Raw genomic sequence first — 27,806 nt, 5'->3', positions numbered from 1 at the left:
TTGTTTGTTTGTTTTTTATGGCCCACACACAGTGCAAGCAGCTGCCTGAGTTCAGGCAGGAAGCACATGAGAAGGACAGGGTTCAAGACATATTTCACTCTCAGGTCTTGACAGCAGAGCCACATAACTGTAACCTCCCTGAAGGAGAGGTATAACCACTGAGTTTTGCCAACATTGTAATGACAGCTAAACAGACCTTGTCCTCACCAGCTACCCTGGTCTAATGCTCCAAGAGCTCTGGACCACTGAGCTCCTCCTGCCTTGAGCAATGCCCCTTGCAGTCCCATGGTGAAGTGTCTCTTGAAGCCAGGACATCCTTCCCTCACTGCTCTGCCCCTCTCACTTCCAACTTTACTGGCTGGAGATACCTGAGACCGGAGTCAAAGTCTGGATGGAGGATCTGAACTGGATTCCTCGTCAGCAGCGGGCTGGACTGTAGCCCAAACAAAGAGCTCTCACCACACAGCATATCAGGACAACTGCACTGGCATGCTTAGGAGCCTTCATGGAAGGATTGGGATCATACGTCCTGCTTGACTGACCATCTCCAAAGAAAAGTCAAACGCCTGCTGGGGCGGAAACATAAAGTCATGACTTGATTTGTCAACAGAAGCACCAGAACCACAAGGCTGTTCAGTCCAATGAGTATTTAACATTTACCTGAGCAGTGGAGCAGCTTCAATAACACAGAAGTCAATGCTTTACGCACATGCAAAGGTTAGTCTTTGTGACTTAGACCCACCAGTGTCAAGGTGGGTCTGAAAGACATCTTGCATAAGCACTCCAACTTAGAAAAAGAGAAATGGGTGAGGAAAGGCCTCTTTTACTCTGTGTTTTGTACCATAGCTGTGCTGTGGAATAAGTTTGCCAATGAGAAAGAAATAAACCTGGCATCATGGTGCTTGGTACTTCCCAGGGCAGTGTTTCTAGCCTATGTTATCATGCCTTATTTGTGTATAGCTGAAGCTCAAGGGACCATACTGAGGAGACAGAGGAACCAGGCGCCTCCTCACCTAGCAGAGTGGAGCTGTGAAGGCTGAAGGGTGAGACATCTGCTTGTTGTTGAAAATGGTAAGTCCACCGTGCCTCTTGGGAGGTTTTCCTCATGGTTACTTGCCATTTTCTAAAATGCGTATTTTATTTTCAGGTTGAAATTTATGGACTTCAGCTTCCAACTGCTGGATCTTTTCTTCTTGTGCTAGCTTTGTCACCATGACATTAAATTGAAAGATCATTAAAACATTTTCATCTTCTTTTCTATTCCCTAATTAGATAGAGTTTGGTGAGTGCTTCACAGATTTATCTGCTTACATATCAATCTGATAACTCTTTTCTGAAACTATTCCAATATTTTGTTAAACTTCTTTTCAAATCTAAACCTCAAAACTGATCTCAGTAGCCACTCAGGCAGCATTTTTTGGCTTTTTGATGGGGGAGTTTGGTATGACTGTGTGGCTCCAGCCTCTGGAATGGTGGGGAACATCAGGATCTTTCCACATTTTCTCCCTCGTGATCTGTATATCTATTTAAAATGCTGCCAGTTGTGACCTGCCACCCATTTTGCAGCTAGCCCCCCACCTCTTCCACTCGCCAGGCCTGCAGGCTCAGCCTTCCACTTCTTGCCTGTTTGTGGGTCAGCGTTGTTGAGACCACGGTGTAATCAAAGTGTCTCCATTCCTCTTCTGGATTAGCTGGAAGAGTCAGGTTACAGGCAGCAAAACCGCTATCTCTGATCACTTTAATACCACTAACCCATGTTATGTCAGACAGAGTCAACATTTGCTCTGGAAAACACTCATGACAGAGAGAGAGCAAAGCCAACCCAGCCCATGGCCTCTCCCCAGCAACACTTTGAAATTACCCAGGGGAGAGAAGAGGTGAACAGCTGGGAGTTTTCCAGCATCTCTTTGGAGCCCTTCTGACAGATCTTGGTCCCTGAAGTGTCAGGTTACTGGACAGGGAACTGCTTTTATTATTAGAGGGTCAGCAGGGAATTCTGGCATTTTCAATTACCCGCCTGCAGAAGCGGCTGTGATCTGGGGTCAGGATTAACTGCATGACCTTCAGCTGAAGACAGAGTGGCAGGGAAATGCACCATGATGCTGCAAGGCACCAGCTAGTCCAGAGGCCAAGGGACGGAGCCGTAAACGGGAAGACGGGGAGAAGGCTGCTGACAGAGCATCTGGCAGCAGATGCCTGAACTACTGCAACTGCCCTGCAAATGCGACAAAAGCAGATACTTGGAAAACCTACTGGGAAAAGTGGGATAGCTTCTCTTTTAGTGCATTTACCCAGGGCTGCACCTTTACTGGGTGACCCAGATAGCTCCAACACAGCCGACAGACCCTCTGACGTGGGGTGTGGGATCCCCTGTAGTACCACAGCAGCACGTTCCCCAGGACAGGGCTCCCGGGATGCCCAGAAGCCTCATCTGTTTCTTCGCTCCGTGCCCTGCACAACTTGAGCAGCTCACTCTGGTGAGACTAAAGGGCGATGCCATGCAGCAACAAGGACGGTGCTGTGATCAGTCATGGAGCACGGGTTGCTCCAACCGTGAAGCCACAGGGCCTGGTGACATCTAGGCTGGGATCCAGGCTCCAGCGGCACTCAAAAAGGTTTGAAATGACAGAAAGACACAATGCTGCCATGCAAGGCTGCAGGCAGGTAAAATATGTATGCATGCCTACCTCCCCACAGGGCTTAGGTGAAGTCTGAAGGATGATCTTTCTGCAATTACTGTAAAAGACAGCTGTCCTGGGATTGAGATGGAAGCATGCAGGAGGCCGAGCAGACCTAGGGCTGATTCCCCCTCATTCTAACTCAGTTCCCTTCTGAGAGTTTCGGGGACCCATACTTCTTAAGCAGGACAGAGAGAAAAGCCCGAACAACTCACTTGGTGCTTCCCCACAGACCTGAGTGTCTTGCATCAGTATCACCCAAGGGGAATATAATCCAAATTGGCTCTCCCTCCTTGCTCCGAGATATGCCAGGGCTACGTGGTTCCCAGCAGGTGACTGCCTTCTTAAACCTAGAACTTAAAACCTTCTCCATTTTTCACTGCTCTCTCCTGACATTTAAACACCACAAGCTTTCACATTGTCTGCTCTGAGTACCAAAACAGGGCCCTGTGAGACCTCTTGGAGAACAGACCTGAGTTTGAGATGCCTTCCTCTGACACGAGCACTGAAAGCAACATGGTCAGTATTTCACAGCTTGCTAGATTCTGATTTCGGAGGTTCCTGGCCTGTTTCTGGCAAGGTAGCCCAACCAGGCTGATACGTACGTTGTCTGTGTGTGGAGTGCCTGAAAAATGTCCCCGCAAGCCCAATTCTCAGCCTCCCAAGTTTGTAACTGTGAACGCTGGAAAATCTTAAACACACAGCAAGGCAGGGCAAAGCTGGGTCCTGGCTCAGGCCCCATCTGGATCAACAAAGCCTTTGGTGTGAATTATAGCCTTTAAAGCAGTTCCTAATACCACAAGCCCAGTAACTTGGCTCAGGCAGAAGAAGGCTTTTGGCTGTCTTTATGGCTTTTGTTTAACCGAGTTTGTAGCCTTCATCTGCATGCTGCCAACCTGCCCGTGGAGGAGGGCTGGGCTTTGCTCTCAGCTCCGGGAGGAGATACTCCACCGGCACTCCAGGGGACCCAGCATCCAGTCAGGCAGCCTGAGAGAGTGGGTTTGGGGTCACTCAGTGCCACGGTCATTCCCACCTCCTGGCCCACTCCTCGCATGGAAACATCATCTGTTCCAGATCAAGGCAATGGCATCAGTGCAAGGCTGGCAGAAAGCAAGAAAGCTGGCAGAAGCCGCCCCTCCAAACGTCAATAAAATGGCATTTTCTTAGAAAGCGCCTAAATGCAGCCTAAACTGTTCTTAGGAACATACTAATTCTGAAATTTCAAAACTAGAAAACAGACCAGAGAAATATTTCCTGATAAAAGCTTGAAAGAATGATGCCTGCAGCAGTGCATCCCTTAGGACATACTGAGCCTTGCTAATTTGAGACTGAACTTGTTCCGTTGCTCTCTTCCACAGCAGACACTGCCAGGTTGGGTTCCCTCTATGTGCTGGGAAATTCTGGAAATACCAGGCTGCTTTATTTTCTGGAAAGAGCATTTCCTGCCCAGCCCTACCAATGCAGCAGCCTCCCCTACTCTTGCCAGTGGCAGTGATGACCGTGGACCAGGCAGTGGTGGGACAGGCACAGCAAGGACATTCCTGCCTGAACTGAGTCAGGCAGTGACTTACCATCTTGCACACACACAGAGGGGACTCCTAAATCACAGGGACTCCGAGATGGGCCAAGGAACAAACAGCCAGGTGGCTACGTTAACCCAATTTGATACAACCATCTATTATGGTCAACATAAATGCACCAGTGCTCAGTATTGCCCCCAAGCGTATGCTCAGCTGTTCAAACACCATGATCCTGAAATATTTGCTAGTGGCACCTCTCCTGGGTCTGGCCTGTGGCTGCAGCCTCACATACCTGCCTCTGGTATCTCTACCTGCATGAGTGCTGGCACTGAGTGCCTTGTGCGCAAGCAAGCAATTAGCACTGAAGATTGTTTGCCAAGTGGAGCAGTAAAGATAAATCACCCCTCGAACACATAAGCAAAAGGTGAGCACCTGAGCCACTCTCTGTTGGCTCCCAGCACTCACACACGGCAGGGATGGCAGCACGTTGCAGAAGAGGGAAGCACTGATTCATCAGAGAGGACTTTCCACCCCCATCCATCACGGATGAGCTTTTGTTTCCTGCACAAAGTCAGATCCAGATGCTATGGAACAGGTTTCTGAAGCCCCAGGTAGGTGTGCAAAAAAAAAAAAAAGATCCTCAAACTCACAAAGTAATTTATGCAACAGGGAAACCTGGGAGTCAGCAAGTAGAGGAGCCCACAGAGCTGCTAGTGGGAGGAGGAGAGCATCTGCTAGGACAGCACTAGCCATGCAGCTTATGCCCTGCTTTGCCAGCAACCCTCCAACTGTCCACCACAGAGGCAGAAAGAGGAGTCCTGAAGAGCCAGTAGCTGGCAAAATTCCTACCATCTGGGAGCCCTGGCTCCAGGCAGTCTCCAGTGGCAGAGGTGGGCAGCAAATGTCAAGCCAAATCAGATTTTAGTGGCAATGGCCCCGTGTCTGAGACAGCCAGGGTGACGGTGGGAGTTGGGGATGAAGAGGAGGGTATGGGACATGCCATCCCGTAGAAAAAGGGCAGTGGGAGAAGAAGGACTGGAGAGCCAAGACAGCAGGCTGCAGGGCTGTGGTGTGGTCCTGCTGCCACAACACAAGCTGTGGTTGAACTTTGCTTTCACTGAGACATTCCTGTGTAGGCAGTGTCCACAGACAAGAAGGTTCAATTGCTGTTTGTGCCAAGGGGAAAGACAAAGAGAAACGGAAGACAAGGTATATGCAAACAGGTCAACTCACTGCTTTAGGTGTAGAGCATTGTGAGGACCTGTTCTTGCTAAGGGTTTAGGCCTGGCTAGCACAGATGGCTACTCGGTTCCATACGGAACATAAGATCTGGCTGTTTATGTCAGATAAGGGAAGTAGCCATGGGGATGCCAAGCTTTCAGGTGGTTTTGGGTTTGGGGAGCAGGCCAAGCTGTCAGAGAAGCACATACACTGAAGCCTCCCAAAGAAGAAAGGGACCTCAGGAATAACCCTAAAAACTCCTGCTTGCCCTGTCACACACAGGCTTCTACCCTGGCTCCTCTACATGGGAGATAGCTCCACAGCTCCGGAAATTTCTGCTTTTCTACCTAAACAGTACCACCAAGCACTTTGTACCATCTGCTTGTCCTTCTGCTTTAACAGTTCTTCTGCCTTTTTGGTGTCCCTCCAGCTTACCGTATCCTTACAGGCAGCAATTAAATCTCCTTCTCCAAGACTAAAGACACAACACCTTGTTGGTCACCTCTGTAACATGAGTTTTCCTGTGTCCCACTCACCTTATCGGCCTTTCTCTGTACCTACTACCAGCACAGTTCAGCTCTCTTGAACGTGGGTACCCAGGTGTATATGTAATGATCATGTGAAGTTTCACCCTGATTTTTGAAATGGCAGTGAGATTTCATGGCAGCTGGTGTCCATACCTTGCTGTGTACAGTCCAGTCTTGCATTTGGTACTTTTTCATGAGCTCACAGGCACCACGGGACATCCTGGTCCTATAGACAATACCTGGCTGGGATGCAAGCATTCGGGCAGTGATATGTACCACGATGCAGAAATCTAAACCCTAACGATGTCTGACATGAATCTAGTGCACTGGTACGAGCTGTACATCTCCCTAGCCAAAGGACCTGTGTCACAACATACTGATCTAACCATAATAATAATGCAAATAAACAGAACAAGTTATCTGTATCCACACGACAACGGAGAGAATGGGCCACTGAACTCTGCTGCCTGCTGTGGATGCTTCTCCAGATCAGTTTATTAGGAACAAAAATCTGTTTCTGATGTCAAACACTAGCTGGTACTCACAGTGTGGTACTTGTCCCAGAGCTTTATTGCAGCTCATTTGGGTTCTGTTTGCAGCCAGGAGCCTCTGACACTGGAATTAATCATCCCTTCTTATCCTGCATGATAAAAGAGTCCCTTACAAAAGGGACACGTTCTCAAAACTCTGGATGTTCTTGTTCCCCCAAGCACTGGGAGGTCTTGAATTTGTCTGTATGATCTGGAGATCAGCGCTTTCTCCTCCCTTCTCAACAAGCACAAGCCACAGCCTGATACTGACAGCAGCCCTTCCTATGTGCTTAAGACATCCCTGCCCAAGGAGCCCTTTCCCTCTGTGAGTTTCCCAGGGCACTCAGCTTGTCCACAGCATGAATGGATACCGAAATCCTCCCAGCACCAAGATTTTCCCCCGCCTAAGACCTCCCCAAAGAATAGCCACAAATTAGCAAGCAGAGGCTGTGTGTTACCACAAGTGAGAGGGTTGACACACAGCGTGGTCCTCAATTAGTCAAGTGTCATTATCCCAAGCACTGGGCCATGCTCAGCTCCTTGACCCCTGGCTTCCCTCCTGCTCCTTCGCTACGAGGATGCTGGCATGGCTCTCAGCTCTCCTCTCAGCCACCCTCTTGGCACAGATCTCTTGCTCTGGAATGACTGAGAAAAGGTTTTTTTTTTTGTGGCACCATGTATCTGAAACACGGTGTGTTTGTTTTCTTTTGCACATCATGGTCCTTTAGGACAGGAGTGGATGTGCCAGATGGAAAGTCCTGGACCTCCCTCCTTGGAGAGCTGCTGGGCTTTGTGGGCGAGGTACCATCTGGCCGCAGGGTGCAACAGGCAGGGAAATGGAGCAGTCTGTGGCAAAAATGCAGCGTGGAGTTTAGGGGTCCTGAAGAAGCTTGCTGAGAAGAGCAAAGAGAAAACACAACCTGGCCTCAAAGGGGACAGAATATGGGGATCACGCAGAGTTTGCTGGAATGGGTAAATCCACTGAGCTGGGCAACACAGACCAGGGAGCAAGGAGTGGTGGAAAGGGAACAGTTCTTCCAAGCCCTCTTTATTTCTCTTGTGCTGATTTAGGCCCTTCATAATTTTCTACATTTTAAAAAGGGAAGTATTATACTTTCTGTTCTAACAAAACCTGCCTTTCTGCAGATTAAATACCTTTGATCTTTTTAAGCCACTCATGCAAGAGAAAGACGCAGCAAGCCACCTCCCAGCACAGGCTGATGTTGGCCTTCTCACATGCTCTCTTTCGACCAACCTTCTCCTAAGAAGAGATGGCTTGACCCTCAAGGCTCCCTTCTGCTCTGCCCCTTTGCTGATGGGACTGAAAAGACAATAATCCTAAGTAAAGGGCAAAACTGAGTAATCTAAGGCCAGCTAACACAATATCAACACCAGCCAACATGGGACACAAGGTCACGGACCAGGAGGAACTGCAGAGGATCCAGCAAAGTGTGACCAAGGCAGTCAGCAGCCTGGAGCAGAGGGCTTACAAACCCCAGCTAATGAAGACGGTAAGGGTGAATTTAATCTCGGTTACAACTGCTTAGAGAGCAGCTAAAAAAGGGTGGAATCAACTCTCCTCAGTAGGGATAGAGGATGCAACAAGGGGCATGAGCCACAGAGACAGGGTAGAAATTATGAAAAGCATCTGTGCTAGGAGGGTGAAGAAAACCAATCTGCTGTTGGTGATAATCCTGCTGCAAATAGGACGGTAAATCACGAGATTTCAGATGTCCCTTCCACAAGCCTTGCTGGGCTATGGACCAAATCAGGAATGGCAGCATGACTTTGTTGAAGCATGACTCTTGTCACACTGTCCTGATTTTTTTCATGAACTCAGGAGTTCAGCAGATTAGGTAGAATTAAAACATGTGAGACACTAGGTTCAGCATCAGCATCACTTACAACACATGAATTGAGGTTATTGTAGGAAGACTGTCACTCTGTGGGGTCTCACACTGTGTCCAGCAGAGTGCAGGCAGCACTCTCCATTAAACTGTCAGAGATCTAGGGGATGATGTGAAAACTTCACTTGCAAACTACTCATAAAGTGTTCAAAATGCCAGCACTGGGGACAGCTTCTCTACAGAGTCATAACTTGATGGCTGAGCCCAAGAAAACCATTATAAGGTGATGTTTGGGTCTGGAAACCCAAATATAGATGCTGCTTGCAGAATGGGGTGTTTTATCCAGGGAAGCAGCATCTGAAGGGACCAAGATGTTGTCAGAGAGACTACCAGGGAGGTAGGAGCTCATCACACAGCTGAGTGAGACAGCACAGTCCTTGAACGTGGAAAGCAAACAATGAGTGGAGAAAGGGAAGTAGATTATTTGTAGTAGTGCTGCTACTAGGTACAATATGAAATTTAAAAAAATGTATGATTGAGAATACGAAAGTGTCCACAAAGAGCTAAAGGAAGAGTCACATTCTGGAAAGCCACCTCATAGTAAGACAGGATGATTGATCTTGGTATCCTTGCTTATTTTTCCTTGAGAGAAGCTACTCGCAGTCTGTGTCTGCAGGAAGAGAAATGTCCTACAAGACAACTGCAAAATAAGTTCGGTTGATGTAGAGTCAGTGAAATCCGGACCAGAAACAAAGTGCATGTTTTAAATGATGGCAGCAATTAATCATTGGGGAGCGAAATAACAGCAATGATTGCTGCTGTCTCTCTCTGGGAGAACAGGAAGGTGAATGGTGTGTCACCTTCTTTGATCTTAAGTTTCTCTTTAGGGTCAGCTGTCACCACGCCATCACATCCACCAGCATCACTCCTCCAGTCCCACTCAGTGTTTGTGCCCTGGCCATTCTACAGGGGTTGTTTTCCCACCACGTCAGCTTTTCCCTGGGATGCTGAAGAATTTATGGTATCTGAAGGTTAAAGATGCTGCTGCTATGTCATCTCTGCTCACACCCAAAAGCACCAAACCCAGGTACTGCACCTGTCCCCCAGCAGTCACCCATTTATCCCTGGGTGAACCAGGGTGGTTTTGCTTTGCCTTCTAAGGCCAGCTTTCAATACACAACCGTGCATGTTGATATTTTCTAAGGCCAGCTTTCAAAACACAACCTTCTCACTCACGTGCAGTTGCCGGCTTGACACGTGCTGTCCATGCACAGCCACCCCACCCCAAATTGCTTCTTGTGATGGTGGTGGGCATCACCTGGCTGCCACAGGAGCAAAACCCTATCACCTGCTCAGTCCCCTGCCCCAGCTGGCTGCCCAAGCCAGAGCCTCCCCGTGCAAAGAGCCCCAATTCCCAGGCTCATCCCTCCCCTCCCTCTGCAAACCCTCCTCTCACGGGTACAACACCCTCCATTCTCCTGTCCCAGCTCTGCCTTTGTGTCTGCAGCTTATGTTACCAACTGCTAATGATCTACATGGAGGCTGCCAGGCAGTGTAAGCTGAAGAATTCAGAGCCTCTAATTACAGAGGAATTAGCAAGCAGTTACTGTTTAGTGCTAATGAATAGATATATTAAAAGAGACATCACACAGGCTGAGAAGTGTGAGTCCTGATAATAAAGGAGAATCAAACACGAAAAACACGAGGAGGAGGATCAAGGATCAGGGGATTGCAGGAGGATTTGCCTTCAACTCAACTCTCAGTTGTGCCAATTTGGAAGAAGTCATGGGCTACACATACATTGAGGTAACAAGTACACCGCATAATTGCAAAGTGTGAAATGCAAGTGCTAAATAACTCCTCGGCGGGGTGGGTCTGTGCAGAGACCCCTCCTAGCCACTCCTCATTGCGTCCCACCCCATCTCCAGCAGGCACAGCCCGCTCTGAGAAGGATGCTGTGATAAGTCACTGTCCCAGACCAGCTCCTCTCTCCGTGTCACGAGCGTTTGTGTTCCTGGTTTGCAGCCGTGCTAATTCTGCTTTCAGGTGTTCTGAATATTCCATATTGAAAATTGGTTTCTCTGGCTCAGCACTCCGCATGCCCAACCGAGAGATGCCCACCTGTACCACTGCTGCTCTACATCAGCCCAAACAGTCTTGAAGGTGATGCAGTGCCCAGGGCAGCCTGGGGCACGGTCACAGTCCCTGCACACAGACTGCAGCATTCAGACAGGACACAGAAACTTGCTTGTTCCCTCACACGCTCGCACCATATTGGTGCACTTCCACTGTGCAATAGGATTAAGCACGGACCCAGCCCCAAGAGGTGCTCCAGCTCCAGATGGCTTCCAGGAGGGATGGGGAGAGCAGCCCCAGATCAGCAGCCTTGTGGGGCGCTCTGCCATCAGCACAGCTGCCACCTGTGGCTCTCCTAGGATGCCGCACTGCCAGCAACCCAGATGCACCTCTTCCAGAGCAAAACCAGGGGAGAGCAGCCTCCTGGGCCAGCACAGAAGCTGGTGGCCCTGAGTGAAACCCCTCCAGCTCTGCCACTTGGTCTTCTTCACCACGAGCAGTGGAGAGGGGCCTGTGAGCACTGGTGGGTGGCTTGCAGCAGCACAGGACCTGGGAGAAGCTTTCCAGGCAGCTATCCCGTATACCTGGCTCCCAGCTCCTCATCTCTACAGCCTCCCTCTGCTTTCAGGACCTGTGCTGGCATTTGGGCCATGGGCTGTGCTTTCTCAGCAGAGATTGCAGCTTGTGTCAAAACACTGGAGCTGATCTTACCTTCTCTCCTCGGGAAGCAGGAGCACCAACAGGGCCTGCCAGGAGCTGTGAAAGCTGCTGCTGTGTCTGCAGGGCTGCCAGCAGCCAGGATTAAAGGCACCTACGGTGTGTGCACCTGCTGGCACCAAAGAAACCACCTCGGAAGCAGTTACGTGTCCGATGCCAAAGGGAAATGCTGAGACACCAGAGGACTGTGACATGAGGAGGTCTGCTGTGGTAGCTGGGATGGAAGCTCTGTCGTGGAGCACATTCCAGCTTTTCACTGAAATAAGGGGTATTTTTCTTATCTGAGACTTGGGATTCATCCAGGATTTGCCAGGCCACGGCATCTGCCTGTGTGCTTTTATCATCATTTTTTAAAGAGCAAGAGACACCATGCCACATCTTCCCTCCCCATCAAGTCCTGCTCACCACACAGGCTTTCACCCAGCACCTCTTACCCAGGGGGGATCATCCTCCGCCTCCCACTTCCCTTCCCCAGGGTCTCAGCCTGGAGGGGTCCGCTGGGTGACAGGGGTTTGCTTCTTACCAGCCTGGTTGGTGGTGATGTTCACGGACGCAAACTGCGGGGAGAAGGGGCTCTGGTCGGTGACGCCGTTCACCGCCTGGATCTCGAAGGTGTACTGCGTGTGGGCCAGCAGGTCGCTGATGTAGATGCGAGGCTCCGTCAAGCCCAGCTGGCGCGGGGCGAACTGCACGTTGTCCCCGCAGCGCGTGCACGCCCCGCGGCCGGCGCCGCAGCTCTTGCAGATGATGTTGTACACCAGGTCCTCCCGGCCCCCCGAGTCCCGCGGCGGGGTCCACTCCAGCATCAGCGAGGTTTCGTTCACGCTGGAGATCACGGCCTGGGGGGCAGACGGGATGGCTGTGAAGGGAACAGAAAGAGGTGTGAGAGCCGGAGCCCTGCTCGTTGCTACAGGACCTGTGCCATCGCAGTCTGTCCTGCACCACCTCCTCTTCCCCAGACCCAGACAAGATGCAGCTTGCTGCTTCTCTCAGTGTCAGAGGTGTGTGCAGCAAGCTGAACAGCCAAAAGCAGGAGTGGGAACAAAACCTGCCTACTTAACCCAGGCCAGCCCCTGCTGGTATGACCGCACAGTGCCCGTGACAAAATTCACCAGTTATTTTTTGTCGTTTCTGGCTCCGAGCCTTTGCACTGAACTCCTGAGTGCCTACACACAGGTCTTTGCATTCAGGTGCAGCCCTACACTGAAGACATCCCACAGACTAGAGCAGCACAGGGCAGCCCAAATTTCTGTTCTGTATGCGTGTGCAATGTTCACAAGCACGAACTGGCCCATGGTAAGAAAAAGCCCCCACTGCAAGGGCACTCCAGAGGAGGGGCTCTGAGCACCCTGGCCTTTCAGACAGTGGCCGGCAGGAAATCTCCTCCAAAATCCCACTGAGACAGAGACCTTCGTGCTTTGACTGATGTCTCCTTTCCCAGCTGTGTGCCACCCTCCCCAGTTGCCCAGAGCCTACATACTGGTGCATGGCATGTCGACAGGGTCAGCATCTGCCCGGTAATATCCATTTCGGCAAACGCAGTTGGTGGCCCCTTCCGAAGTTGTCCGGCTGTTAATCGGGCAGTGGATGCATCCTTCATCCCCTTGGCTGGCCTTGAAAGTCCCTGATGGGCAGCCTGGAAGGAAACCAAGAGCAACAGTGAGCAGCAAGGAAGGAGGGCTGATGGGGATGCCCAGAGCTTGGCAACACTGCCAGAAAATACCCCTGGGGCTTTGCAGTGTCCAAAGCCAAAACCTGACTAGTTGAAATAAACAAACTGGAGAAAGAGCAGCTGGTCCAAAGGCCCTGAAAAGGCAGGCACTGCTGCTCGTACCGCCTACAGAGATGGGGTTCCCATGCAGATGTCCCTCCCACTGCGTTCCCAACCGCAAGCACAGAATGGGGTCTTCTCAATGAGTCTCAGCACTACAAAGGGGATTTTAATCCACAGTCTCGTAGGATATTCGGAGCAGTGGTCCACAGCCACCACAGTCCTCCCTGCAACAGCAGGCTCCCAAAGAGGATGGCACAGGCTGGGCACATGCATTGCCCAGAATACCTTCCCACCTGCCAACAGGTCATAGTTCAGGGACATCCTAAGAGGCAGGCTCTTTGCATTCTTTCACTAAGCTACCCAGTCACTTTTTTATTCCACGTAAATTTTTTTTGCACCCATTACAAGTAGAAGCAAGGAGCTCCGTGGAGTAATGTTCTGTGAAGAACTGCTGTCCTCTGCTTCAAAGCTGCCGAGTAGTTTGATGTAAACTCACACTGGCATTGGCAATGCACACTCAGTGGTCATCCACCTCCTCCCCTTAGGATTGTACAAACCTCTGTCATGTCCAGTGCTAGAAGCATGATAATCACTATTTTATTCTCTTCTCTTTTCTCAAAATTAGCAAAGACCAAATTGTTTTTTAACCACCAGTGTACCACCCAGACTACTCGTCATAGTCCCAAGGTCTTATTTCTTAGAGATCAGCTCACAACCTGTCACAGTGTGTGTATGTATAGTTGGAGTAGTTTTCTCCCATTGATGTTACTTCACATGAATTGGATGACAATTGTTCTCTCGTTCCCCACTCATGCCATCTCATAATGGCATGCAACTTTTGCAGCTCTCCACAGTCAGCCCTTGTCTGTTTACTTTTGGTTTAGTCACTTCTGCACATACACTCAGGAGGATGAATCTCAGAACAAACCTTGCAGGATGGACCAGAGACCTCCCTCTGCTGCCAGAACTGGCCACTTACTCCTACCCTCTGCTACCATTTCTCAACCAGTCCTTTCAGCCACAAGAGCATCTTCACTCTCAGCGTGGGATCCTGGCTGCTCATTTTCTACTAAAGCCTTTGGGTGGGGAAAGGGTGGTGTCCTCCTTTTAGGGGAGGCAGAACTGACCTGTACAAAGCAGTGCTGACTCTTCCACTCTTCTGAAGAATTTTACATTCATGCTAGTGCCCACCATTTCTGCTCTTCATTATTTTCCTCTTGTTTTTGCAATTAGCAATGCCATTGCTAATCATGCCATCACACTGCTTAGAGGGCTCAGCCACCCAAGCAGCAGCATGATGGGGTCTAGCCTTGCTGGGGCTCTGACCTCTAAGCCACCCACTGTTGAAGAAGATGCACCATTAGCAACAGCCCCAAAAAAATGTGTTGAGCAAGGCATGACGGATGAGGGTGGCTCAGGGAGTGTGTGGTCCTGCAACAGATGGCTGGTGAAGGCTGGACCATAATGTGAAATACAGTATTAACAGATACAGTACATATGGCTAAAAATATCACTGCAAAGACCACCAGAAGATCCTTTCCAACTCAAAGGATCACCAATGCCAATGCAAAAGCTTGGCTGTACCTATTCATCATCATGGCTCTCGGTGATTACTCTTGGTTGCAGCTTTCCGCCACTGCTAATTTCTTGTGCAGAACGAAGAGCCTGGGGGGTGGCAGGTGGCTTCTGCACTGAAACAAGTTAAACCAACTTCTACTTCAATTCACTGCCAAGTTTGTCAGGAATGAGGTAGATCAGAAAAACAGCCTGGGAAAAACATATACTTGGGGTTTCTGTAAGTAAGAGTTAGTACAGAGAAGTACTTTTTCCAGCCTGAACTGACACATGCGGTTGTTCCTTCCCAGGTGCAGGACTCTACACTTGCTCTTGCAAAACCTCATTTGGTTTCTTCCTGCCCAGCTCTCCAGCCTGTCCAGGTCTCACTGAATGGCAGCACAGCCTTCTGGTGTGTCAGCCACTGCTCCCAGCTTTGTGTCATTGGCGTACTTGCTGAGGGCAGACACTATTCCCTCATCAAGGTCATTGATGAAGATGTTGAACAAGACCAGACCATTTGGACTGCGCGTGCCAGTTCTCTGTTACAGAGAAGTGATGGTGGCTCTGCGGCTGAAATGATAACATGGCCCCTGTACTAATACCAATTTTTGAAACATGATAAAACCAACACATATAATTACTCCAGCCTGACATTCAGGGCGAATTATAGGGTCATTTGACCAAAGAAGTTTTGAGACACAGGCCTCTTTCACCTTCCCAAGGCTTATTTTAAAAATAACTTTTCTGTACAGCTTCTTTTATATCAGGATAGGGACACCTCAAAATGACACCTACACTGCTGTGATTAAGTGATCCAAGGGACAAAGGTAAAAGCATTCCCAAGGTTTGGACTGGCATAGAGTGAAAGGCTGGGGGTCCCAGCAGGGCTGGCTGCACACTGCATGCTCTAAGCGAGTGCCTTGCTTCTCCCCACCAGCTGCCATCAGCACTTCTGCACATACTGCTCCCGGAGTGGGGCAAAACTCAGGGAGTAAACAATTGTTCAACAGAACATACCAAGGTGGGCTGCTAAAATTCCTTTCATGTGCCCTAAAAACACGGCTACTGCTTTTGGCACCTATCTTCCTCTCCAGGAAGTGTTCCCTACATACCTGGGACATAATAATCCTGCAAAATGAGAGCATTTTGGTATGGTTTGTTTGAAATGTTCTGAAATCGTGCTGAAAGACAGCGAAATCACTGAAATTTGATGCAAAGTTTCTTTTTTTTTTTTTTTTTGGCCAAGTAATGACACCTTCCAAAAGTAATTTAATTATTTTGTTCAAAACTGTTTTGTTCCCTCCAGGTCTTCCTGAGTGAGAAAACAGCTTTTAATTTGGAATCCACCCAATTCCCTGTTTCCAAAGTAAATAGCAAATCCAAACACAAGTCTTCACACAGGGCTAAAATGAATTCCACTAGGACAGAACGGATGTTCTCCTAACTTGTCGGAAGACGTCAGGACACCCATTTTCTGCCCTGGGTAGTGACAGAAGCTGTGGAATTTGCTGCTTTCCCTTCTGCTTGCAATGGGAGCTGGGGGCAGAGCCTCTCTAGAAACTCCTGCTTGGAGAGAGGAGCAGAAACTGTGAAAAGCATAGAGATTCCTATGGCAGAACTGCTTTATTTATCAGAACATCCTTTATCCCAGGAGTGCTATTAGCTTGACAGTGCCCATCACTGAATCAGGAGAGCTTTGCAGTTTACCACGTGGTGAGCTCCTCCACCTCTTGCACCAACCGCAGGTCTGATAATAGGGGTTCATGGCAAATATATGGACTTTTAATTGCCTGTCTGCTGCACACCGGCATGGATGTTTGCCTCTCTGGAGTATGGCTATGAGACAGCAGCAGGTTTGCTAAGAACAGGGGCTGCAGCTCTCTTAAGAGCACAAAGACCTTTGCAGTGCCCGGTGTTCTCATTTCCTACCCAGCCAGTGTAGAAGAAAAAGCCTTCAGACTAGTGTGCAGGTCAGGCCACAGAGGGGATCCCTGTCTGCAGGCCCCGTGTCCCACTGCCTCTCTCTAACCTCCTTTTTAACTAATTCAGTGTGCGCTGAACAGGCTCCACATAGGTGCCTCTGCATGAAAACTGCCCTGGACTTTAGAGTCCATCGTAGCATTGCATAGACCACTTCTGCAAACAACTCAGCACGAGCACATCTCTCTTATAATAGAAGTTTCTAAAATGGCACCTTAAATCCATGCTAATGGTTCTGAGGAGTGGCCTTCCTCAGCTCTCTTTGCCTGGCCTTTTTTCTCCTGGCAGCCTTCTTCCACTCAAGCAAGGCTTTTTTAACAGCTGATGGAAAGCAGCAGCCCGGGCTCTGTCAGCTAGGATCTGAGGAGTCTTAAATCCCCAGCCTTATCTCCCAGCTGCCTCTCATCCCCATCCAGGGCTGGGGGCGGAGGATAGGCAGGGCTCTGCCTGGTCTACTGCCCTGGCCAGGCCTCTCCTGGAGCACTGTGCCCAGTTCTGGGCTCCCCGGCACAAAACAGACAGGGATCTCCTGGAAAGAGGCCAGCAAAGGGCCACAGAAATGATCCGGGGCCTGGAGCATCTCCCCTGTGAGGAGAGGCTGAGAGACCTGGGCCTGTTCAGCCTGGAGAAGAGAAGGCTGAGGGGGGATCTCAGCAATGTGTATAAATACCTGAGGGGGGGGAGACAGAGGGATTTGGCCAACCTCTTTTCAGTGGGCTGTGAGGACAGGACAAAGGGCCATGGCCACAAAATGGAGCTCAGGCAGTTCCGCACCAACATGCGAAATAATTTCTTCACGGTGAGGGTGATGGAGCACTGGGACAGGCTGCCCAGGGAGGCTGTGGGGTCTCCTTCTCCAGAGATATTCAAGGCCAATCTGGACACCTACCTGGGCAACTTGCTCCAGGTTTTTGTCACTTTAACGAAATGATGGCCTCTAAACAAACCAAAAGAGCAATGTTGCCTTTGGATCTACCTATGTTTTTTCCTGGAAATCTTACTGCCATAGGGAAGAGGATTCAATTCTGCCTTGCAGAGCAGGAGGCAGGCAGCAACACCTACCCCCTTGCATTGGCTGCTAGCTCTGAAAAAGACAGGATCCTGAGCCTCTAGGTGCCAGCTCTCGACACTCATCCTTCCTGGGACAGCCTTCCTCCACGTACTGCAGAGGTCCTACCATTTCCTTCCTGATAAATGTAATTAGCAGCCCACACTGCTACCTCATACTCGAGATAAGCAATTAATCCCATTGCCAGGTGCTGTCACTGGCAATGACAGTGACAGCACTTGGAGAGCAGAGGATAGAAATGCAAAAAGGAAAACAGGGTTAAATGAGATTAGCTGAAGAGGAACGTGGAGCCCAGCCGACCTCTGTGATGTGGATTAAAGAGTTGTCAATAAAGGAAGAATCCACAATGCAAATGTTCCAGTTTAACCCAGTCATTCTCCATAGGACAGAAATAGAAGCTGACAGCACAAGCCTGCAGAAGTATCTTCCCACTGCTAACAGCTTTTAGACAACTCGCCATGCTGTTACTGAACAGCATCCTGCACCTCAAGGAGATCAAGATGGACCACATCATCTCCCCAAAGTACTGCTGCTCCTGCCTCCCAAGCAAAAGTGCCAACACTCCAAAACCCACATCCTCCACAATACTACTCCCCAGAATTTCCCCTGAGAACCTCATCTGCCTCCCAGCTTCAGCCCAGGGCACCGTCAGACAACTCCCTTGGAGGTGTCTCCAGCAAGGACTTCCATGCTGCACCCTGCATGCTTGCAGCTCACCACTGGGTGCACAGTTCAAGAGGTCACTTCTTAACCTCACACATTCAGCCAAAAACAAACAAACAAACAAAAAGAACAGGAATGTGGACCACCCCTTTGTCTCTGATCTCTCAGCCCTCTTCACAGCCACTCCAGGGACAGCACTGGCGTGCTGTGAGATGCAGAGGGACAGTGCTGGGTGTGCACAGTGTGCAAGAGTGGAAGTGGGACACACTGGCTCCATGGGCACGTGCAGAAGGCAGCACTGAGTCACTGTGGGAGTGTGATGGGACCTTAGGACTGGGCTGTCACAGAGGTATGGAGAGGCCCAGCCAGGGTAGAGTGATTCCCTGTTTGGGAGGCTTTCCAAAGAAGCACACCGGAATGCCCTGCGAGGGACAAATCATCCAAAGGCTCCCTCATCCAAACCCTAGCAGCTCTGTCCCGGTGCCCACTAGCAACAGGGCCAAGCCCTTGCCTTGGACAGGGTTTGTGGAGGTACTTGCCAGCAAATCCCTCCTGTAGCTGGAGTCCTCTGCCTCTGCAGGGTTCACAAGGTCATCTCCCTGCTAGCACTGTGCAGAAGTTCAAGCATCTGGCTAGACCACCGGCACCTGTGGGCATGCACACCTGCGAGTCGAGGCGCATCCATCAGTCGTGAGGGGATTCAGCTGTCAGTGAGAAATGATTGGAATTTCTTACCTGATGGTGGTTCAGCCTCCCTGACCTGTCACGGGGGATCTTAAAGAGAAAGGGAAAGCTTTCCATTCCTGCCTGAGCACAAAGACACCGGGGTGTTCCCAGCATCCTCGGATTACAGATGGCAAGGACCATAATTGAGCATGAATCCTGCTAGAGCTGTTCAGCAGACACCCGAGAGAAGCCTCCTCTATGCAGAGGACATGCTTGAGCCCTAAACCTCGCAGGATCTGTATGCTCTGTGGGGCACTGAATACCAAGGGCCAGCCCCAAAGACAATTCACAGCTCACTTGCAGAGGCAAGCTTTCCCACATGAAACTGAAATCAAGCGGAGGGTTGAAAATCCAGAAGTGCTTTGTGCCTCCTTGCTCCTGAAGACGTGTGAAGAGCATTCAAATCCATATTTGCAAGACGGAGCTCAGCAGCTAGTGGTGCTCTCCTGCCCAGAGCTGGAGTATTTACAACAGTGCAGTTGGAAGGGACCTACAGAGGTCGGAGTCCACCTGCCTGACCACCTCAGGGCTAACCAAAAGTTAAAGCATTTTATTGAGGGTATTGTCCAAACGCCTCTTGGAAGTCCACCAGGACAGGAACATTGGACAATGCTGGTCTAGGAGTGCTCCCAGCCCTGGCATACCGGGTAATTCAGTTTTAACCCCAAAACCTTGTCTCAGCAGCTTGGCATGCACCAAACTACCCGGAGCTTGAGGTAGAAAACAGCATTGCACCAGGAGTCGAGGGATTATTTGCATGGAGTGATGCCAGCCTGGGCCAGACGAGGTACTGAGCCACAGAGTTATTTCTGTGCAGATACGTGCTCGCAGATGTACAAAATGTCGTGTTCTCCTTATTCATCCTGTGGTTTACACACGCTGCAGAGAATGCACTGCCATGTATTGTAGCCTCTGACTGCAAAACTGTGGGGTTGTTTTGGTTTTACTGTAGATTTCTTAAACTATGGCAATTTATTTTGATATTAAAAAAAAAAAATGTTTTTCAGGGCAGAAAGCATGACCTTTTTCAATAAATGTAAACACTGCAGTGCTACGCACTGACAGAGTGGTTGCTTAAGCAGTAAGCCAGTTTTCTCCAAGTGGTCTCCAGAAGAATTTAAGACTTTCACATTTTGTTCCTTTGTTTGGTCTTGTTTAAATGTTTCCCAAAGCTTCTGCCGGGAGAGCTCTGCCTCCGGAGGGTGGTATGTTAACAGGAACAGCTCCCAGCCTTTTAACATAGGGAAGAAGCAAACTGAGCAAGCAAGTGGTGACATCAAAGTTGCACTGATGGAAAACCCCTAATCCTATAAACCCTTCCTGCTTTAATTGGTGTTAAAACAAAGATAATCTTATCTCAGCCCTATAAAAGAAGGGATAGGATGTACTCTCTAAAAGCCTCTCTAAAAGCTCTCGTAAACTTGACAAACATTCCATGTTTAGAGCTCAAGAAGAATGACTTTAATCCTAAAGGAAACATGAAAGTAAAAAGGGAGCTTTTCCTGGACGAGAGCCCTTCAAGTGGACCCTCTGCCCACCCCGTTGGGGAGCAGCCTGAGCCCGGGAGAGCCCGCACGGAGCCTGCCAGGCTGCTCTGCCCCCGCAGCCCTTTCCACGAGATGTATCCTCAGACGGGTCTGTGGAGGTCCTGGCCAAGCTCTGCGGGTGCTGCCTGGTCCCAGTTCGGAGTCACTCCACGTCTCCAGATGTGAGCAGAGACAGGATCAGGCCCCCGACGTGTGCCTCCAGCTCCCGAGGCTCCAAGTGCATCTGTGGCTGTTCGATATCTGTGCTGTGAGCAGCCTGTCCCTACCCATCTCCCTTATTAAGGATATTGAAGGAGCAGGAAGGAAATCTGTTTCAGGGTCAGGGGTGCAAAGCCTGAGACTTTGCCCAAAACAAGGGCTTTTAGGGGCATCTCTACCTGACTCAATCCCTCACAGCCAGCGTTCAGAATTTTTGGCAGCACCGTTTCCAAATGGATCTGCCTTCACTCTCCATAGCAAGAGGGGCAGGGCAGTGCCCCCCATCCCTGTGCTCTCCACCTCCAGCTGGCACTCTGCAGACCCTGCCTAGGTGCAGTTCCCAAAGGAGCCTTTCCAGGGCACAAGAAGCTTTTCCAGGTGGAGACGGGAGTGGCCAGGAAAACCTGGAGTGGGCACATTTAACCGTCATGTTTTAACGCCGCTTAGCACCCAGTTTAGACAAGCTTAAAATACAGCCAGCTGGTGAAGTGCCAGGAGCCACTTTCCAGATGACAACATTGTTCTTTGTCAGCACTAGGTGCTGAGTGGAGCTGGCATAAGGGCTGATTAAAAATGGTTAGTTATGGTGGTTTAAATCACGGGGGATGTAGTTGCACAGTAACTTTGCAGCCTGCAGTGAGCAGAGAAGCTGAAGGCAAGGCAGCACCACATGGGGAGGGAGGTCACACACCACCCAGGGCAGCTGCACGCCATCCACCTCTGCTTTCCAAAAACACCTTATAGTCTGCTTATTTATGAAGTATGAAACCTGAGGAGAACCAGCCTTCCTCCAAAACATGTTCCCAGGAGCTGGAACTGCCCCAGTGCCCCTGTCCTCCTGCAGTTCAACCCAACACGGCCCAAGAAAATGAAGCCTGGGAGCATCCAGCGATCTTCTTGGTGGCAATTTCTCATTTACGAGACCGGAAAATCACAGGCTCACAGCTCAGACGTGAAAACTGGGTGTGCTCCTCTGGGAAAATCAGAAACATTGCCAAGTTTTAGAATAAGGAAACAAGACAGAGGACATGAGAGACATGAGACTAGATTTAAGATCCTAAAGCTCCTCTGTCCTTCAGCAACGTGGGTGGATTATCAGCAGCAACCCTGATAAAATGATGCAGCAGTGGATCCCCTCACTCTGGCACTTGTGAGAATAATCACAAAACTCCTTCTGTCCCCTGCTCAATGGACCACCACTTCCTGGCTGTAGGGATACACGCACAGTGAGTGGGATTATGCAAACACGCTGGTGGCCTGGAGGCAAAACCAGCCATTTATAACCAGAGCGCAAAGGTTAAACAGTCATTTGTAGAAATGCAGGGAACAAACTTGCATCTTCACTTTCCTTAAAGACACAGGCTTTGCTAAATCAATCACACTTGACAATGACAGTCCCCTTTTCCACAGCAAAGTCCCTTGGAACACACACTCACCTCGTGGACCACGGTGCCAGCCTGGAATCCCAGAATCACAGATTTTAGGGATTGGAAGGGACCTTGAAAGATCATCTAGGGATGCAATCCCTAGGAACAACTGGATCAGGTCACACAGGAATGAATCCATGTGGGTTTTGAAAGTCTCCAGAGAAGAAGACTCCACAACCCTCCAGGGAGCCTGTTCCTTGTTCTGTCACCCTCACCGTGAAGAAGTTTCATCTCATATTTAAGCAGAACCTCCTATGTTCCAGCTCGCACCCATTGCCCCTTGTCTTAGCATCAGATGTCACTGAGAAGAGCCTGGCTCCATCCTCCTGAAACTCACCCTTTACATATTTACAAACGTTAGTAAGGTCACCCCTCAGCCTCCTCAGCTGAAGCCTCATGCTCCAAAGTAGAGGAAATCCTACAGACAGCCTCTGAAAAGTCTCTCCCTACAGCAGCATTATCAGCTTTGAGCCAGGGGTTGGAGGAGGAAAGATGAGTGTTGGGAAAGCAAGGCTGATTTGAGTCACGGCTCCTCCCCTAGAGAGGGCATGGCTGGAACCCCGGTGTCTGCCACTGCATCCATCTGTGTTTATATGGACTGTCTGTAGGGCTGAAGCATTATTTAGGAGCAGTCAGCTTGCTATCTGAGCACTGCAGGTGAAATAAAGCACATGAAGTATTCTAATCAGGAAGATTCACGATGGGGAGAGACAATTTTTAAAGCGCGCAGCCTTGAGTGCTGGAATGTTTGGAAATAGCAGGATTAAAGCAATTCAAACACCCCCTCCTGGCCCTCCCCAGCCCCCAAGCCCTCTCGTGTGTGTGCGTCACCACGGCATCTGCAGCACACAATCATGTGCCATTTGTTCCCCACGTGCAGAGGACAGACAGGGCATGGGAGGGAGCACGCTGGCTTCTGCAGGAACAGGCAGCTGCGTGCACGTGGGATATCAATGAGCACGAGAGAGGGAAGCAGGAAGAGAGAGAAGAGCAAGGCAAGCAAAACCTGACTAGGAGAGCTCTTTTCCTTCATTTGATAGACGTTTTGCACAATATGGATGGCTGTGTGGTATGATCATCCTCTGCTGGCATTGCCACCAGCTTCAGGGTCCCCAGATGCCTGGGAAGCTCTGGGGCCTGATAGGGATACCCAGACTGCTGTGTGTTCACAGGCACGTCTGAGGTCAACGTGTCTTGTGCCATCACACAGCCCAGGAGACAGCACGAGCTTAATGTGAATCTGCTACAGCTTCACTTCATCCACGCTTAATGTTCCTTTCTAATTTCCAGCCTCCTTGTCTCCTCCTGTAGAAGAAAAATAACATAGCTGGCTCCTCTGCATTGGTTGTTGTTGTCTGCCAGATGTTTAGGACAAACCAGTGGGAAAATGTGGGCCCCAGCGGGTGAGACTCTCCACGTCTCTCCAGACAAGAGCCCTGACTATGCTGTACTCTGGACGGAGCAAGATGCTGAGAAGAAGCAGCACGGCCACGCCAAGATCACCACATGGCACAGCGCTGCATGCAAGGAGAGTTAAAGCAGTTTGAGCAACCTCGCTCCAGCATTATCCTGACGTGCTTGCTTTCATGAAGTGCAAAGAAATCCCCTTGGCAGGGCTCTTACGTATCATTTTCTACAAAATCCTTTTGAAAACCTCCCTGTTTTGCACAGCTGTAATGAAAATGTGTCCTGTAACTGAATAAATACCCAGGAGAAATTTCCACTGCTGGCATTGTTTCTACACTGAATGCATCCATTTGTTAGGAGTTTTTGTGCAGTACTGAGGGGTGCAAGGGATCAACATCAGTCTTTAGAAGCAGAAGGTTGAACCCTAGGTTCCCTGGTTTCCCTTGCACTGATAACTTTCTCTGTAAGGATGCTCTGATGAGGGAAAAGCAACACCAAATAATTATCTGTCTGTATCCATCAGGAGTAGTGTTGCATGGCAGGACCTGAGGCCAAGATCACAGAATGTTTATAATTTGTGGAGAAAACACAGATTAGGAAGAGGTAATTTTCAACAGCTTGTAATTCCCCTTATTTGGGAGGGTTTTAGCTGCATCCGTCAAAATGCACCTTCCACGCCTGAAAGCTTTTCTCCGCCAGATTTCGTACTCCTACTGCGAAGCGGAGAGACCTTGAAAAGAAATTGCAAGCAACGTGAGATGGAAAATTGTGAGGTTGCTCAAACACAAGCTCGGGAGCGTGCCGAATGGTTTCAGCCGTATGAAAGCTGAACTCAGTTCCTGCCTCCATGCAGTTAACAGTAGCTGTCAATAAATCATGAGTCTTCCCCAGCTCTCTGTTTTGCTGTCAGCAAAGCCACCAAGGCCTGGAAGGACAAACAACACACCCAGAACGATAACCAAGATTGCCTCAAGTATGTTGTTGCCCCCAGGAAAATGCAATTTCCTAATGCAAAGATGGATTTGTCAGCAAAAATTAATTCTGGCCAAGAAATAAGAGTGAAGGAGTAAAAATGTATTTTAAAAACATGAACTGGCAGCACTGGCTTTAAGTTAGCACACAGAAAATATAAGTGGCTGATAATGTAGATAAGATGACAGTGAAAAGAACAGGGCAAGATTAACAGCAACAAGGTGGAAATCAAGAAGGCAAGAAAAATGAAGCCATAGTAAAAGGTATGTCCTGCCCCCAAAGTACATTGAAAATGTGAATTGTTACACATAAAGGAAGTGATATATAATGAACATTAGTGTACAGAGAAAGAGAAGGATCATTTCGAAATTGACACTTCCTTAAAACTTTCCATTCTCCCCTGAAGTAGGAAGAATATCAATGATCAGCTCCCAGTGCTAGGCAGGATTAGATAAATCGTACCCAAGAGCTTTAAGTACCCAAGAGCTTTAAGAGTCAGCCAAGGAAAACTGTGATGTGAGTACTGATGTTTATTAAACCAGTCCCAGAGAGAATGTTTCGGGGGACCAGCCAAACTAATAATATCGTGGCATATGATTTTCAAGGGTAAGAGATGCTTAGCTTCACACTGACCTTGGTCGAGACAACACCACCACTGACAGGGGCAGTCAGTGGAGGAAATGATACTAAAGAAAGTCCCCTGAAATATTTTCTTTGTATTAAAGGGTTTCGTTTACAGGAACTTGGTTTACCAATCACTTTGCAGAGGGGGATCAGAGATGCTCAGTGACCATCCTCCTGGCTGCGTCCTGCAAAAAGCGGCCTTTAGTTTGCAGCACCACACTGAAGCAAACAGGCCAAAAAGCATGGGGCTGCTGCTGAGAATGGGCTGAGTGCGACATCCCAGCTGGAAGCTGCAGCAGATGATCAGGAAGGTCCTCAGGGGAAGGAGTCGGAGAGCACCCAGCACGTTGGGTCAGACTCGGATGGGATGTGAAAGCTGTACAGCACCAACTGGTGGTTCCTCGTGCCCCAGCAGGATATAAAAATATACATATAGATAGATACAGGTTTCTTAGCCAGCAGAGTGCCTGAGCCCAGGGCTCATTTGGTTGTGAGGGGTCCCGAAAGTTCTCCTGCAAGACCTTCACTGCATTTTCCCCAATGTTAAGCTACTTTCGAAGCCCACAGCGTGGCTATGGCTGTGGCTGATAGGATTTCCATTGCCTGCAGAGAAGGGGGGAAAAAACACATCTGCCTAGGTGGGAAGCAGCTGGGTTATTCAGAGCAGGGGCTGTGGCAGGAGAAGGGTTTTCTTCAAAGCTCAAGGCATCTGGAGCAATTCCAGGCAGGCCTGCGTGCAGGACAGATGGCAGAGCCCTGTTAATCTACACGGGCAAACCAAGCCCACAAGTGCATAGCTCTCTGGGATGCTGCCAAGCACGAACTCCTGCTTTAAAGGCCCTGCTCTTACAGGTTAATGTGGCCCCTGTGAAGGTCCCGTGGGGACCGGTTAGCATTTGGTAAGATTCATGCCCTGCCTGATGAAGGAGGCCAACCTGAGATGGAAAGCAGAGTTGGGTCACCGCACAGGGTGCAATTCCCAGCCCGCTCCTGGTGCAGCCCTCACTAATGCTGTGTGATGTTGGGTCCTGCATCCCAGCAGGGTGCATGCTGTGGCTTACAGACGGTGCCAAGGAATTGCTCTTACTGGGCCCACGTGAGCAGGACTCGAGCTGTTGTGCTCCTCAGGATGAGGCCTCTGCCTTCCCTCTCCCACTCTCCAGCTCCCTGGGCAATAAACTGCCTGGGGGCATTGGGGCTGCTGGTCCTTCCCATGGAAAACCATGGAAAACCATGGAAAACCATGGAAAAGGTCACAGCATGGGCAAGGACCCTGTTGTGCAAAGGGCAGGCCTGCCACGACTGGCTGCAGGCTCCTCGCAGCACCTCTAGGCCGCTGAGGCAGCTCTCTCCTGCTGCCCAGAGACTTTTCCTCTCTCTTCCCTTTAATTTGTTCCTGTGATTTCATCAACTCCCAGGAGAAGCCATAACGAAGCATCTACCCAGCTTTCTCCCCTCCCTGACCCACCGTCACACACAAGGATCTCAGCAACACTTGCACTTGTCAGAGCGGGGCATGGAGCCCGTTACCCCCCATGCTGGTCCCCAGCACCCTCCTGCTGGCCCCGCTGTGCAGCATTCATTTCGGGGGTAATCCACAAAAGTGACAAGGCAGAAAGTGTTCAGTGACTAGTACGGGTGCAGAAAAGACTGAAGCCAAACGAAAAGGTACCAGGCCTAGCTGCTCCAAACCTATCGGCCAAGGAAGGAGCAGTGGCTCCCTGAGGTGGTGGCAGGGAGGTTGTCCTCCAGCTGCCCCGAGTCCCTTCTTGTGTCCTTGTCTCGAGATCACAGCACAACTTTTACTGAGAGATGGTTTGAGACCTGGTGTCTTATGGTTTCTCGGGAATTTGAATGATCCAGACTTCAGTACTGTGCAGGAAATGATTCACTTGCCAATTTACAGACATCTCAGCAGGTTTATATTATCACTGGTAAGGACTTTTACAAATTTCTGTAAGAAAACTTCCTCTGTTATTTAATTCCCATATATGATACTACATATTTAAGGAAAAATATTTTCACCGTGAAGGTGTTCAGACTCTGGAACTGCTTGCCAACAATAATCTGCAGCTTTTGAGACAACGAAAACTCAACTGGAAAAGGATCTGAGCATCTTGATACAACTGGGTTTGCTCTGAGTAGAAGGTTAGACTAGTTCACTTTGAAGGTTGCTTCCAAAACAAATGATTCTTGAATATCTCCCATCTGGACGCCCACCTGGGCAACCTGCTCTAGGGAACCTGCTCTGGCAGGGGGATTGGACCCAATGATCCCTGTAGGTCCCTTCCAACCCCTTCAATTCTGTGATCTCTGGTGACAGACCCCAACGAGCAATGAATAACACAACAGCAGGCACAGGCATTGTGGGCAACACCAAGCCTGCCCTGCACCAGAACAGGGCAGGGCTGGCAGCTCACTGCACCATAAAATGAGGGTGATCCAGGCAAAGCAGCAGTATAAAAAAACATGGGGGCAACTGCTGATGATTTTGGCTTACCTGTAGCCCAAAAAACATGGGCTCTTGGAGGCAGCAGCATGCCCGGGGACCAGGATTGATGGGGTTGTGCAGTGGTGTGCACATCCCTGGGAGAGCATCAGCAGGTGGTGCACAACCACCTTGCTTCTCCCCTCCGCTGGCCACCAGTGCCCTGCCAGTCTGCCCCACTACAGACAGTGCTGTGGTGCTGGAACCCACTCACAGGACTGCTATCTCTGGTCTAGAGCTGAAAATTAAATTAAAACT

General features: G+C 49.7%; 1 protein-coding gene across 4 annotated transcripts in view; it reads right to left on the bottom strand.

Moving 5' to 3' along the window:
- EPHB2 (EPH receptor B2) overlaps positions 1-27,806 on the bottom strand; it is a 115,744-nt gene that overhangs the window by 24,448 nt on the left and 63,490 nt on the right. For all 4 annotated transcript variants that reach the window (XM_038166708.2, XM_038166709.2, XM_027443044.3 and 1 more), the window contains exons 4-5: positions 12,597-12,752; positions 11,640-11,975 (exon numbers count right to left, since the gene is read on the bottom strand). In XM_038166708.2, coding sequence (XP_038022636.1) covers positions 11,640-11,975; positions 12,597-12,752 — 492 coding nt within the window. The remainder of the gene's footprint in view (positions 1-11,639; positions 11,976-12,596; positions 12,753-27,806) is intronic.

Source organism: Anas platyrhynchos, chromosome 22, assembly GCF_047663525.1.
Source record: "Anas platyrhynchos isolate ZD024472 breed Pekin duck chromosome 22, IASCAAS_PekinDuck_T2T, whole genome shotgun sequence".
Classification (NCBI taxonomy): domain Eukaryota; kingdom Metazoa; phylum Chordata; class Aves; order Anseriformes; family Anatidae; genus Anas; species Anas platyrhynchos.
This window is presented reverse-complemented; position numbering and strand designations above follow the sequence as displayed.